The following is a 16,174-nucleotide window of genomic DNA, read 5'->3' as shown; positions in this document are numbered from 1 at the left end:
TTTATTTACGTGCATAATTCCATTATTTTATTAGTTTATATTGCACTAAAAATATGAAGGACAAACATTAAACATGGAATCAACAAAATGATACAAAACCAAGCCACGAGAATTCACAAGCTAATTATGGATAGTGTGAAAATATCTTGGAAGGAAGATTAAAGCAAGAAAAACCATAATCATGAAGAAGATTTAATTTTTGCCTTGCAACCAACTCTTTCATCAATATTGGGTTTTATCTTTCACATCATACATTTTATATATTTGTTAAATAATATTTTATCACTACTAAAAAAATTCACATTTATTATCAATTTTGTCTTAAAAAAAATTGGTAAAAAATACTTACAATTTCTGTTATAAAAAAAATAATTTTTTTGCAAGAAATTATTACTAATTTTATGTAAAATATTTTGTATAAAATACTTTTCGCAAAGAATTTTGTAAGAAATACCTACAAATTTTACAATTTTGTAGGAAATAATTATCCACAAGAAAATTACCTGTTAATTAAAATTTTTAGAAAAATTGGCAAAAAAAGTTTTTTTGTTTTGGCAAACTATTTTTACAAATTTACAAAAAAAGTCTTATGTAATATAAAAAATTATAATAATGCATGGTTAGAAGATTGAGGTGGTGTTGTTGAATTATATGATTTGAATATTTTTTGTTGATATTTAGTTGTTTTAATTATCATGATGCTTTATTATTGTTACACTTGTTTATTAATTATCTATGAACAAATATTCACACTTGAAAAATTGAAAATTATTTGTAATTATAGATAAAAACAAATTAAGTTTTGTCAAAATTGAAAAATTAGACATATTTTATTAGTTTTCATTTGAGATTATTAATTTTTTAAAACAATTCTATTGAATTTTGCAAATTATCTAAGATAATGGGAATTTAGGATTTTGAAAAACGACTTAATCTTTAAGTAATTAGAAGTACATCTTTTAATTAACTCAAACACTTATAAGCATATAAAAAAATTATGAAATCAAACTTAATGTTTAATTACAAACTAATTTTCAATAATTTCAAATGATATTTTTATTACTACATTTAGCTAAGAGCTCTTTAGTTGAAGTATTTATCACATATTCCTCAAAGGAAATTATTTTTGAATAATAAAATTTTAATAACTTTTTTTTATAATATAATATATTGAGGTCATATTTTTTTAAGTGATTTTCTTTTTTTTTATTTTCTTACATTCTAAAACTATTTAGAAAATATTATCTCCTTGAAAAAGAAGTTATCAAAATATGTAAGTAATGATGTCATCTTATTCATTCCATGAGAAAGGATGAGTCATATCGCAAGAAAATGAAAACTAACCGAAAGCATTTACAAGAGTTAACTAAAAAAGAGCTAACTAACTAAAGTTAAGATACTAAGATAAAAACTGCTGAACTGTGCTACATATAATAACTTCATCCATACGTTCAATTATTTGGTATTTTTCGTTACCCTAATGACAAAATTAAAATTAGGAATATTACAAATGATGAGAAAAACGGGGATTTTGGTAGCACCAAACTTATTATTCATGGCCTACAACTATAAAAGGATTCACGCCATGCCTCAGCTGAGAACATGATCTACAACATTCCAAGACATGTCAGACATAAACTACAACTATATATATTTCATGTCTCTATTGTTTACAAATTACCGATGTTATTGTATAATTTCTTTTATTATATATATTTCATGTCTCAATAATATTTGTCTTATTTTCCCTTGTATTATTTTTTTGCAGGAAAAATACAATGAGCAAAGTTTTGCTGCTTTTCCTTGTCGTCCTCTACAGTGGTCTTCCCTCAAAAGGAATCAGCTCTGTTTCTACAAGACCACGTGCTGTTAACATTGGGGCAATCTTATCTTTCAACTCTACAATTGGCAGAGTAGCTAAAATTGCCATACAATCTGCAGTGGATGATATAAATTCTAATCCAACCATTCTCAACGGAACTAAGCTCAAGATTTCAATGCTAGACACCAAATTATCCGCTGGATTCTTAGGAATCATTGATTGTACATCTTTTCCAACACAACCCAGTTTTCCATTTCATTTTTTGTACGTTTTTTTTCCCCTTTTAGATGCATATTTCTTAGTCACTGCCTTGATTTTCTATTACAGCCTTTCTGCTGATGGAGCGTGAAACTGCTGCCATAATTGGTCCCCAGTACTCAGTAATGGCACATGTGATTTCACATATAGCAAATGAGATGCAGGTGCCTCTACTTTCATTTGCAGCAACAGACCCTACGCTGACTTCACTGCAGTTTCCATATTTTGTTCGGACAACACAGAGTGATCTGTATCAGATGACTGCTGTGGCAGAAATTGTGGATCACTTTCAATGGAGAGATGTAATAGCCATTTACATTGACGATGATCATGGAAGAAATGGGGTGTCCGTTTTAGGGGATAAGCTGGCAGAGAAACGTGGTAAAATATCACACAAAGCACCACTTAACCCTGGTAACATTACTCGGGAAGATATAAACGGTGCACTAGTTAAGATAGCTTTAATGGAATCAAGGGTAATAGTCCTTCATATATACCCTTCTTTTGGGCTAGATGTCTTGAATGTGGCTCGTTCACTTGGCATGATGGGAAGTGGCTATGTGTGGATTGCCACAGATTGGCTTTCTACAGTAATAGATTCAGACCCATCCCTGTCAACATCTCCAGCCATGAATGACATCCAAGGTGTTATCACCTTGCGCATGTATACCCCTGACTCAGAAATGAAAAGAAAATTTAGTTCGAGATGGAACAAAGTGAGCAAGGAAAAGGATCCTGTTGAGGGTCCTTTGGCATTGAACAGCTTTGGGTTTTACGCCTACGACACTGTTTGGGTGCTAGCTTCTGCACTGGATGCGTTTTTCAGGAGTGGGGGAACTTTGTCATTTTCAAACGATTCAAGTCGAAACATGCTAAGAGGGGGGAGTTTTGAGCTTGATAGCATGGGAGTGTTTGTTGATGGTGAGAAGCTGCTTAAAAAAATATTGGAGGTGAACAGAAGTGGTGTAACGGGCCAAATGATGTTTGGTGAAGATGGAAACTTAGTGCATTCATCATATGAAGTCATTAATGTGATAGGAAGTGGGATTAGGAGGATTGGTTTCTGGTCTGAAACTTCTGGCCTCCACACTGGGGAGTCTCCTAATCATTCCATTTCTGGTGATGGACTCTATGGCGTCATCTGGCCTGGTCAAACAACTCAAACCCCACGTGGATGGGTTTTTTCCAGCAATGGAAAACCCTTGAGAATTGGGGTCCCTCTTAGAATTAGTTACCGTGAGTTTGTGTCAAGAACTGAGGGAACTGAGATGTTTGGTGGTTATTGCATAGATGTGTTCACTGCAGCTATCAGGTTGTTGTCTTATCCCGTTCCCTACAAGTTTGTTTCATTTGGAGATGGCAAAACCAACCCATTAAATTCAGATCTTCTTCACATGATCACAGTCGGTGTGAGTGCCAAGTTTTCATAACCTGTCTTCATTTTATCTGATGTTTTGTTTATTCTAAATTCCATCATGGAAATTGTTTTTTGTATGTGCAGGCCTTCGATGCTGTGGTGGGAGACATTACCATTACTACTAACAGAACCAAGATAGTGGACTTTACTCAGCCATATATTGAGTCTGGGCTAGTTGTCGTGGCACCTATTAAGAAGTTGAAATCCAGTGCTTGGGCTTTCCTAACACCATTCAGTCCAATGATGTGGTTTGTGACAGGAATGTTTTTCTTAGTGGTGGGAGCTGTTGTGTGGATTTTAGAGCGTCGCATAAATGATGACTTTAGAGGCCCAACTAGAAGACAATTTGTCACCATTATTTGGTAATTAAGTGGCAAGACAATTTTAAAATATGGTGGTCTTGATTGTTACACTTGACCACTACCATACTTTATCAATCGCTGACATCTTCATCATTCATTTCTGCAGGTTCAGTTTCTCAACCCTATTTTTTGCACATAGTAAGTGATTGTAACTTTTTGTTATCTAGTTATATCCTTGATGTTTTCCTCATGTAGTGAACAGAAACTAAATTTCAAGAAGAAAGTAGACATAAATAAACCTAAATAATCATCCTAAAGCTCAAAGCGTTGAAGCTAAAAATGGTTGCATGCAGGAGAAAAAACAGTTAGCACACTTGGTCGCTTTGTGCTGATCATATGGTTGTTTGTGGTTTTGATACTGAACTCAAGCTACATTGCAAGCCTCACCTCCATACTAACTGTGGAACAACTCTCTTCACCGATTAAAGGAATTGAAAGCTTAGTAATAAGCAACGATCGCATAGGTTTCCTGAGGGGTTCATTTGCTGAGAATTATCTGACAGAGGAGCTGAACATACACAGATCAAGGCTTGTTCCTCTGAACTCCCCATCAGAATATGAAAAAGCCTTGAAGGATGGGCCAGCTAACGGTGGTGTTGCTGCAATAATAGATGAACGTGCATATATGGAACTCTTCCTAGCCACCAGATGTGAATTCGGTATCGTCGGTCAGGAGTTCACCAAGATGGGATGGGGCTTTGTAAGTATATAAATCACAAAAATCAACATCACATATACCAAATTCATCATTCAAAGTACTAAGATAGGTGGTTGAATAACTATAACAACATGTTTTGAATGTAACATACAGGGCTTCCCCAGAGAATCTCCTTTATCAATTGATATGTCAACTGCGATCCTTAAACTATCAGAAAATGGTGACCTCCAAAGAATTCACGACAAATGGCTAACGAGAAGTGCTTGCAGCTCAGAGGGTGGAAAACAAGGCATAGACAGACTTGAGCTAAACAGTTTTTGGGGTCTGTTCCTACTTAGTGGCATGGCATGCTTCGTTGCTCTTCTTTGCTATGGTATTCGAATGGTTTACCGTTTTAGCAGACACTCCAACAGTAGTAACCTTGAACGCTCATCTCACTCTGCTCGTCTTCGATCGTTTCTTTCCTTTGTGAATGAAAGAGAAGAGGAAGACAAATACAGGCCGAAGAGAAGGCGAAGGGAGAAATGCTCTTGTAGAAAGGTGGTGCATGAGGGTGGATCTTTGGATGACTCAACTGTTAGTGTCCTCATAGAAAATAATCCTACTGTACAACATTAACTTCCAACATCTATAAGAGTCTTTTAATTTCAATGCAACAACATAGTACCAAATATGTCCATAATGAGCACAAAAGGTCTCGATGACTAAAATTCTTGATCATTAAGGATTTTTCCTACTGTTTTCTTATATGTGAAAAACATGTCTGACGATTAACACGCTAAAGATTAAGTGACACATTTCTACTATTAGCGATCATCAGATGAAATAATATGAGATATCCTTCTTGAATAATTATTTTTAGAAATATGGTCCATTTTATTAATCAATTTTCAGAGCAGTTGAATGGACTTTGGTAACGTGATTCACAAATTTTGTAACAATTTATTTAAAATAGTTACTACTCTGTTATGGACATAGCTCTGTAAAATTCACAAGTACTCTATGTTTTTTTATGGTCAAATCTCAAATTTGTTCTCTTTTATATTACACTAGACCAACGGAGTTTAAGTTTAAGAAAGTGAGGTTTGAAATTGGAAAACACATTAAAAGATTTTCACTATAGTTAGTGACAAGGGCTCAAGGTTTCCTTATTTCTATTTCGGCTCTAAGTTTGTTATAAGAACATTACATTTGTGTTATTTTAATTACGATTATCCTTTTTGATTTTTTATTCGTGTTTTCTCTTATATTTAATGTCTGATATAACAATGTCGATCCTGTGGAGGTGTCATCATTTGCGAGATAGCACTGAGCCACTATTGTATGTGGTTCTTTTGAGTGCATTAGTTAAATACATATCTCTTATTTTAATCTGTCACGATTATCCTTTTATATTTATTCATGTTTTCTCTTGTATTTAATGTCAGATATAGTAATGTTGGTGTTGTGAAGGTGTCCTCATCAGTGAAATGGCACTGAGCCACTATTGTATGTTATTCTTTTGAGTACAGAAAGTCTTGGAGCATCGGAAGAAGAATGTTATAACATGGCGCCATTTTTGAACAGTGGGCAGAAGAAGTATGTTGATTATTTTTATGTGAAAGATGAAATAAATTGGAATGTGAATATTTTAAGATGAAATCTATTTCAGTGTGGCGGCCAAGTCGTTAGTCTCTCTTGAAACAAGGCGTGTTTCAGTTCCTTGTTGGTATGGTTTTTAATCATTATTAATGACTAAACTTTAGAAAGAAAAAAAAATTGTAAAGCTTGAACCCATGACTTGGACTTAATATAAATTAATATTTGAGTGTTGGATATAATTTTAATAAATTAGATACTAGTTTCATTAAATAATATTTAAAACCACATAATAAATAATAATTATAATTAATTAAATAAGAAAATGAAAGTATAATTTAATAGTTTGATCATTTATTTGGTTATATAAATATAATTGAGTATAATTTTAGCCACTACCAAATTTTACTTCTCCATATTCATTAATTAAGACACGTTTATATCGATACAATAGACTCAATGACAAACATGTATTTCTATTGATAAAACATGGTTTATAGTTTTTTTTTATTTGATTACGAAGATGGTTATTTATACAATGACATAATTGAGTATTAATATCTAATAAGGATAATTTTACTATTAAAAGATATAATGTGTTTTTAATATTTTCAATTTGCTTCTAATAGTAGAATAAAAAATTCATTTACAACATATTAAGTATTCTCAATGTTGCATGCTTTTTATGCTGATACATATTATTAATTTCATTTCTTATATTGAACAATGAATTTGCATGTAATGTATTCTTATAATTTGAAAATTTCTTATTTTTCTCTTTTCTTGGGCCTCTAACTAATATTATGATACTCTTGCATAGGTAATTGTTAAGTTTATTGAAGTAATATTAAATTGTTTACCCGTTTAATGTTATATAGTTATATTATTATTTAGTATAGTATATAGGGTGAAGTGCGCCAAACATAGGATTAAATCATGACGTGTGATGTGATCAATAAAAATAGACTAGATATGTAAACTTGCATACCTATTATATGGAAAAAATGAAACTCAGGATAAGTAAATTTAAGAAGTCAATCTCAAAATATGATTAACTTTTTCAAAAAGAAGAAAAAAATCTTAATTCAAAAGGAATTTGAAAAAAAAAAGTAATGAAGTAGCTATTGAGTAGAGGAGAAAGGAATCAATTAAAATGACACTATTGCTTAAAAGAAGAATGTATTACATGTGGATATCAATTAAGTAACTTAAGCAACTTGGCAATTTTAAAGAAGGATCAAATAGAATAACTTATTTTGGAATATATCCCTTCTCTTTTTATATTGTTAGAAGTAAGATTAAAGCCTAAATTAGGTGAGGATTACACCTAACATGAGACAAGAAATTAGTGGGTGGTCCGTATAAGCTCTAGCTTGACTTTGATACCGTGTTAGAAGTGAGTTTAAAGCCTAACTCAACTCCACAAAACCGACTTGTAAAGTAAGGATTACACTTACTTATATATTGTGAATTGGTCTTATCTCTAATCGATGTGGGACTTCCAACATATATTAAGCTTATAACTCTTCTTTTAATCTTCTTCGATATGTTTATGTCTATTGTTACTCGTTCTTATAAATTATATCATGAAAAGTATTTGTTATAAAAATTATTCTGTTAATTTTATTAAGTATAAGTGTAAAATTTCTAATTTTAAAAGAAAATTAAAAAATAAAATGTATTCTATGTTGGGTTTAAAGTTAAAAATGTAAAAGGTTTAGGTTTGTATATACACAATTATAATACCCATTTTCGTAAATCTAAATATTTACACTTTTTCAGAAATATTTGTCTAATAATAAATAAAGTTTAAAATCATAAATTAAAACTATAATTTTTTTAACTGTTAACAAGAATCTATTTTCCATGTAAAACATACCATATATTTTTATACACTGACTAGAGTTATAAATTTCAATTTTTTTCTTAAACATTTTTTTTAAATTGCACAAATAAATTCTCAAACTTTGTTAACATAAATAAATTCTCAAACTTTATTAACATAAATAAACTCATTTATTGCTCACATATCTCAACGAAAACTAAATTCCGACCCATGAGCGGTGTTGTCTTCTACGAACAAGGATTAATATAAATTTTCCAACATGGATGACCACTGTTCAAGGGTCCAAATTTAGTTTTTTGATACATAAATGATGACATGTGAACGATAGATAAATCTATCTGTTTAAATATAGTTTGATAAAATTTATTTGCGTAGTTTAAAAAAAATGGTCTAATTAGTAAAAATAAAAATGAGTTAATGAAAATTTTGTATATTAAAACATGATGATAGTAACTGGATTTGGTTGGATGACTACGAAAGTGATTTTATATTCTGTTTTATTTATCCGGAAATAATGTTGAATATTTCTGGCATTTGTTCTTTCAATGTTTTATTATTATAGGATTGTGAGAATAGTTAAAGGAATTTTTTTAAGATTTGCACTTTTTAGTTGATGAAGTTTTTTTTAGTTTATTTTTCTTAAAAATATTAAAGTGTCTATCATTACCAAGGTTATCGGGATGATTTGAACAATGAGAAATTACAATAGATTTCATAATTTAATTGATTCCTTTCTCCCATTTTTTAAGTTGAGGACTTACTATGTATCATTGGAAATAAATCTAAGGAACATATGAGTAATACTATCACTGATTTATTGGTGTTGAAAATTTTTAATATTCAAACTAAGGAAAGTATGTTGGTTTCTTCTATAAACGTAATAACACAACTTCTATCTACTAATTGACTTAAGGTGAATATTGATGATGCAGCTATGAGTTGTTCTAGTTTGGCTTCATGTGCTAATATTTGTATAGGAAGTAAGAGAGAATATGTGAATAGTTTTTCAACTTTTAGGAATATAGACTTCCATTTATAGTGAATTTATGAGGGTCATTTATGTTTTAGAGCATGCTTGATTAGAAGAAGGACTTTCAAAAATTTTGGTTGGATAATGATTATTCTTTTGTTTGTCATGATTTTTTGGATCAACGATTGATTTTTTGGAATCCTAGAATGAGATGACAATGGTACTTGCATTTTTATAAGTATACGCAGTCCAAAATTTCTTATGTTTTTTCATGAGAGAAATAATTATGCTGATAAATTAATTAATTTAGTTTTTATTTGTGAAAAGTAATATAAATAATTTAATATTTTACCTCCATATATTTATTTAAATTTGTTTCATAACAAATATAATTTATTTATATAAATGTCAAAGTTGACAATGATGACTAACTTAATTTTATTTGAAAAATATATATTTACAAGAATTGAGATCAGTAGATTTTATTAACAATTTCCTTTTTTTAAATAAAATCATTAAACTTAACATTAAAATTGAAAATATCTTAAATGTTAGGTTTATTTATGTTAATGAAAGAAGTAAGAAAACTAATTAAATTTTGTGAACTATAATCACGCAAAAAATTTGGCTAGATATTTTCGTGCAATTTATCACGTGGTTGTGTGGATGTATCTATCACGATATTTTACTACTTTACAAAAGAGTCTTTTAAAAGCAATTTATGTTTCTTAAAGAAAAAACAATCTTTGTCAAAAAGAATACTATTTTTTACCTTTTTTTTTCTTTTGTCATTAAAAGTACTGTAGGTGAGAGTGTGGTGCACATTCATAAGTATATTTCTATTTGTGGTATTTTTTAGATTACATGGTTGACATTAAACTTTAATCAAATTTTAAATATCCCGTAAAATTTATCTTTTTATTAATTTTTTAAGTATTTAAAAATGTTTTTTATTTTATTTTATTATCTAATGATTACATATTTATCAATTTTTATTTTTCTGTTTTTAATTTATCGTTTAATTAGTTATTCTTTTAGACTTTTTTAAAATAAGAAAAAAAATAACGGTGAAATTGTCTCGTTAATAACAAAAAGTAATGATAGAATACTAAATAAAATAAAAAATATTTGAAATATTGAATAAAACAAAAATTTCTGATAATAATTCAATTATAAATACCTAAAGTTAAAAGATAATTAAAATTTAATTAAGTGATCTTTTAAATTATTTTCTAAATTTAAGATCAACTAGAGTCAGGGGCGGACCATCTCAGGAGCAGGGAGAGGCCTAGGCCCCCCAAATATTTTTTATTTTTTTCAAAATTATATATTCATTTTTTAATTTTTAAATTTTTGAAATTTTTAAAATTAGAAATTGATGATAATTAAATTCTGTATCTTTATTTCTTTTATAAAATACAACATTTAATGTTAATAAATAATAAAACATAAAATCCAAAATAATAAAAAAAAATAGGTTTAATTAGTCTTCTAGTATTTGTTTTCGTCTAAAAATATCAAATTGTCACTAAATTGAAACTATAAAAACTGGAAGATCAACTTACATTTTTAGAAACAATAACCAAAAGAGTAATTAAACAAAACATTTATTAAAATATTTTTTATTTTCTTCTGTCATTGCCTTTTTAAATTTTGACAAAATTGTACTCATCTCTCACTATCATATGTTTTTTTTTGAAGAAAAATAAAGTTAGACCCATACTCATTATGTTTGCTCTCATTTCTCATCTGTTTCTTTCATTTCTCGAAGAAAAAAAATGTAACTCTCTCTTGTCTTGATGATGAAATATTACTTTAATAGTTATTAAAATTATTTTTTATCTCGTGAGCCTTTTGTATACTTACTTTTTATGATTATAGAAGAAAAAAAATAATGTATTATATGTTTTTTTATAACCGATTTTTAATTGTGACTTGATTATAATATATTTTTCTTCTAATACTTATGTCTTTCAATATTTTATTAGATTATGATAAATTATTTTTTAATATATTTAAAAAAAACATATCGATGAAGAATAAAATAATGAATTTATTTTGTAGAAGTAGTAAAAGGGAAGAAGCTACACGTGAAGATGAAAACAAGTTAAATTATATTTTTTCACATCTTTTAAAGTATTTAAAGCATTATACTAATAATCCAATCTAACGATCCAATTGTTTTGTAGAAGAGTCATTTTTTAAAGTGTTATATTAATGATCCAATCAAATGATCAAAAAATTATATTATTCTGGCCCCTCCAAAACTTTTGGTCAAGATCCGCCACTGACTAGAGTCATACTCTTAGACTGAGTGTTATATATAATTAGTCCACAACCCTGCCGTAACAAAGTAACAACTCAATTTTCATCTAATATATATTTATTAAGCATAAGGCTTTGTGATATTAATAATTAGAAATGAACCGATTCATATTACAGTTTTTAAGTTACCACATTATTTTTCAAAATACATTTAAAATGAACTCATAAGTACCTTAAAACATAAAATAGAAACTTAATAAATTTTTGTAAACAGATTATCTAAGAAATTCCTATACTAATCCTTCAATTCCTCATCTAACTTTGTGCTCCTGCCACCCTTAACTTTTAACACTAACATGGCTTTCGTATATAAAAATATGCAATCATTGCATTAGAAAAAAAAAACAAAAAACACACAAGTGCAATAATGATAAGCTAATGCAAAAAAAAAAAAGAACAATAATATACCCAAAATAGTAATAGTAACACTAATTATGAATAATATCGAATTATATTTGATATAAAATAAGTTTTTTAATTATCTTATCTCGTTTCTCCATATATTACTACATAAATATTCACTCAGTGACTATTCTCCTTAGAGACCAACATAAAAACTCACATAATGCATCTAAAAGAATAAGCTTAATATGAAAAAGTAATAACTTATAATAAAAATTATCAAAACACATCTTTGCTAGATATCAATACTTAACTTATCTTTCTTCTCTTTTTTTCTTTCATTTATACAACTATGTTACTTAATTTCAATAACTCATTTAACAATACATTTCATTACATGAATCAGCCAAAAAATGCAATTAGTTCACATTCATCAATTCAAATATCAGGTATTAACCCCATGGCTCAGTCCAATTGCTCAAACAAACATCATTCCAAAGTGAATCATTCTGGAAGACTTTTGTTTGAATGGACTCATTAGACTTGGCACCTGTCATACTTACCACCATCTCATTCTTTTCTACAACTTGTTGTCAAATGGAAGTCACATATCTCATCCAGTCACAAAAACGTATAGTACGTACAAAAACCTTGTACTACAGTTTTCTTCAATTTTATATGGAGGAATTTTTTTATCAAAAGATTAAGAAGGAACAATTATATGACAATCCTTAATGAACTCAAATATGTGATATGTGGGATAATATGAGATATTCACATGATCAATTATTTTCAGATATATGGTGAATTTGTCAATCAATTTTATAATTCTTGCATAAATTTTGATACGGTAATCATATATAATTGACGCCAATTTATTATGGCAATTACTTTGTGATGGACAGAGATTCTATAAATTTTATGGTTGTTATGTACTTGTTGGGTATTGGGCTCCCTTCCAATATGGAGAAAAGGCTCAAAACTTGAGAAGCCCATGTCTCACTTAACCTAGTGGAGAGGGGGCTGCAATATAAATAGAGAGACAGAACAATAGAGTCAGAACACACTGAAAGCCCTAACATAGAGAGGGAGAGGTAGAGGGAAAATTCTATTCAAGTTTTTCACAGAACTGTCACAGTAGAATCGGCGCTTCAGATTCGTTCACCGTTGGATCGGGCTGAAATTTTTACAGCAGGTTCGGAACTCATTGCTCTTCATTCTGACCGGTCGGATCTTTGATACGAGGTCTGAGTTGGGAGATATTAATTTCGCACTACAGCAGTGATTTGTAGAGGTTTTCCTCTCTTGTTCTTCTCTATTTTGAAAGCTTTGTTGCTTTGTTATTTGGTTGGGTGTTGGCACTAATTTGTGCTATTGATTGAGACTCTTTTGTACTCTTGTTGATCATAGTGGAGCTATTTCTTTGGTCTAGATGACTCGTGGTTTTTACCCTTGATTTGAGGGGTTTTCCACGTTAAAAATATTGGTGCCTTTATTTGTGCTTTTGGTGATTTATTATTGTTGCTCTTTGATTATTGCTCCTCATAGATTCTTGCAAGTTAGGGGAAATTATATCCGCTGCATTCTCTGGTATATTGTTTGTTGTTGTTTTCCCCATCAGAGTGGTATCAGAGCTCTTGGTTGGGCTATATTTACTTGCTTGAATGATGGAGGCAAATGCAAAGATGGTTGCTTTGAATGGTACAAATTATCATTTGTGGAAGGGCAAGATGAAAGATTTATTATTTGTCAAGAAATTGCATCTTCCGGTCTTTACTACACAGAAGCCAGATTCTATGTTTGAAGAAAAATGGGACTTTGAGCACCAACAGGTATGTGGTTTTATTCGGCAATATGTTGAAGATAATGTTTATAATCATATTGCTAATGAGACACATGCCAGAGCTTTGTGGGAGAAGATTGAGTCTTTGTATGCTTCTAAGTCGGGCAATAATAAATTGTATTTGTTAAATTGCTTGATGAATTTGAGGTACAGAGAGAATTCTTCTATTTCTGATCACTTAAATGAGTTTCAAGGGCTCCTAGATCAATTGTCAGGAATGGGCATAAAGTTTGATGACGAAGTTATGGGATTATGGTTGCTTAATACTCTACCAGAGTCTTGGGAGGTATTTCGGGTTTCAATTACGAACTCTGCCTCGAATGGTGTTGTTTCTTTTCAGATGGCAAAAAGTGGTGCTCTTAATGAAGAGATGAGAAGGAAGGCACATGGTTCTTCATTTCAGTCTGAGATGCTTGTTACAAAAGCTAGGGGGAGAAGTCAGAAAAAGGAACATAAAGGTGGTAGAGAGAAGAGTAGGATCAAGTCCAAGTCAAGATACAAGAATTTAGAGTGTCATTTTTGTCATAAAACTGGGCACATTCAGAAATACTGTTTTAAGTGGAAAAAGGAGAACAAAGACAAGAAGGGCAAACAGAGAGAGAATGACCATGATGATGATGATCGTGTCACTACTGCTACAGATGGTGATCTTGTTCTTCTTCGTGACTTTGAGTCCGTTAATCTTGTATCTGATGAGAGCATGTGGATTATTGATAGTGGTGCTACACTGCATGTTACACCTAGGAAGGAGTTCTTCACATCTTACACTTCTGGTGATTTTGGAGTGTTGAAGATGGGTAATGATGGTGAGTCTAAAGTGATTGGTGTTGGTGATGTTTGCCTGCAAACCAACATGGGAGTGCAGTTGTTGCTTAAAGGAGTCAAACATGCTCCGGATGTCCGTTTTAATTTAATCTTTGTGCAGTTGCTTGATGATTGTGGTTATGACAATCACTTTGGTTCTAGTAAATGGAAGCTCACTAAAGGTAACTTGGTTATGGCCAGAGGGGAGAAACAATCTAAATTGTACTGGACTAAAGCTTTGGTTGCTAAAGACAGTGTGAATGCTATGTATATGGAGGCATCTTTGTGGCACCGGAGGCTTGGTCATATAAGTGAGAAAGGGCTTAACTGCTTAGCTAAAAAGGATGTGCTTATGGGATTGAGGAATGCATAATTGGAGAAATGTTCTCATTGCATGGCTGGTAAACAAACCAGAGTATCTTTTAAGAAGCATCCTCCCTCAAGGAAGTCAAAATTGCTTGAATTAGTGCATTCTGATGTTTGCGGCCCATTAAAGGTAAAGTCATTTAGTGGTGCACTTTACTTTGTTACTTTTATTGATGATTGTTCCAGGAAGCTATGGGTCTATGCTCTGCAGCGAAAAGGTCAAGTACTTGAAAAGTTCAAGGAATTTCATGCTATGGTTGAGAGACAATCAAGCAAGAAGCTAAAATGCATCCGTAGTGATAATGGTGGTGAGTACCGTGGACCTTTTGATGTTTATTGCAGGCAGCATGGTATTAGACACGAGAAGATTCCTCCTAAAACTCCTTAGTTGAATGGTCTAGCGGAAAGGATGAACAGGACCTTGGTTGAAAGGGTTACATGTATGCTTTCAGAAGCAAAGTTGCCTAAGCACTTTTGGGGAGAGGCATTGCTTGCAGCTGTGCATGTTATTAATCTCAGTCTCGCAGTTGCTTTGAATACTGAGGTGCCAGACAAAATTTGGTTTGGTAAGAATGTTAGCTATGATCATTTGTGTGTCTTTGGTTGCAGGGCATTTGTTCATGTTCCTAAGGATGAAAGATCCAAGTTAGATAAAAAGACAAGGCAATGTATCTTTATTGGCTATGGTGAGGATGAATTTCGCTACATGTTTTATGATCCTGTTGAGAAGAAACTTGTTAGAAGTCGTGATGTACAATTCATGAAAGACCAAACCATTGAAGACATTGATAAGGTGGAGAAGACCACACCCGAGAAAGATAGTAATCTCACTGATGATAATCCGATGAGGTTGCCCGCTCACAATTTGGAGAATGTTGAAACGGAAGCTCAAGACAATGAGCAACATGGTGATGTTGATGATCAACAATTTGGAAGTGGAGTAGAGGTTCCAATTGATGATGCTCAAGAGGAACATGATGTTGATGATGATCTTGGTGATATACCTGAATCACCTTAAGTCCAACTCAGGAGGTCTAATAGACAGAAACAAACCTTCTACAAGGTATTCTTGTGATGAGTGCATAACCTTGACTGACGGTGGAGAACCTGAGTGTTTTGAAGAGGCAAAGTTCATTGCTATTACTGAAGCATGCAAGGAGTTGTTATGGTTGAAGAAATTCTTGCAGGAGCTTGGTTTTAGGCAAGATAACTATTCATTGTTCGTTGATAGCCAAAGTGCTATCCATCTTGGTAAGAATCCAACTTTTCATTCTAGATTCAAACATATTGATGTGAGGTATCATTGGATACGTGATGCTTTGGATGCTAAGTTGTTGGAGTTGGAAAAAGTTCATACAGATGATAATGGTGCTGATATGATGACTAAAGCATTTCCAAGAGGGAAGCTTGAAGTTTGTTGTGAGATCGCCGGTTTGGCGGTTATCTCCACATAGTTGTGAGGGGGAGATTTATTGGGTATTGGGCTCCCTTCCTATGTGGAGAAAAAGCCCAAAACTTGAGAAGCCCATGTCTCACTTAACCTAGTGGAGAGGGGACTGCAATATAAATAGAGAGGCAGAACA

General features: G+C 31.4%; 1 protein-coding gene across 1 annotated transcript; it reads left to right on the top strand.

The window, feature by feature from the left end:
* The first annotated feature begins 1,616 nt into the window (after positions 1–1,616).
* On the top strand, positions 1,617–5,253 carry LOC114176224 (glutamate receptor 3.6-like). Its single transcript, XM_028061182.1, has 7 exons — positions 1,617–1,659; positions 1,769–2,043; positions 2,150–3,489; positions 3,582–3,859; positions 3,966–3,997; positions 4,153–4,559; positions 4,671–5,253. The coding sequence occupies exons 1-7, from the start codon at positions 1,625–1,627 to the stop codon at positions 5,133–5,135; spliced, it is 2,832 nt and encodes a 943-aa protein (XP_027916983.1). The 5' UTR covers positions 1,617–1,624; the 3' UTR covers positions 5,136–5,253.
* Positions 5,254–16,174: the final 10,921 nt, after the last annotated feature.

Source organism: Vigna unguiculata, chromosome 3, assembly GCF_004118075.2.
Source record: "Vigna unguiculata cultivar IT97K-499-35 chromosome 3, ASM411807v1, whole genome shotgun sequence".
Classification (NCBI taxonomy): Eukaryota; Viridiplantae; Streptophyta; class Magnoliopsida; order Fabales; family Fabaceae; genus Vigna; species Vigna unguiculata.
Note: the sequence above shows the minus strand (reverse complement) of the source record. Positions and strands in the feature narration are given on the sequence as shown.

Coding starts and splice junctions, on each gene's coding strand:
- LOC114176224 (XM_028061182.1), top strand. CDS start 1,625: ATGTCAGACATAAACTACAACTATATATATTTCAT. Junction 1,660..1,768: donor TACAACTATATATATTTCAT/GTCTCTATTGTT, acceptor ATTTTTTTGCAG/GAAAAATACAATGAGCAAAG. Junction 3,490..3,581: donor TTCACATGATCACAGTCGGT/GTGAGTGCCAAG, acceptor TTGTATGTGCAG/GCCTTCGATGCTGTGGTGGG.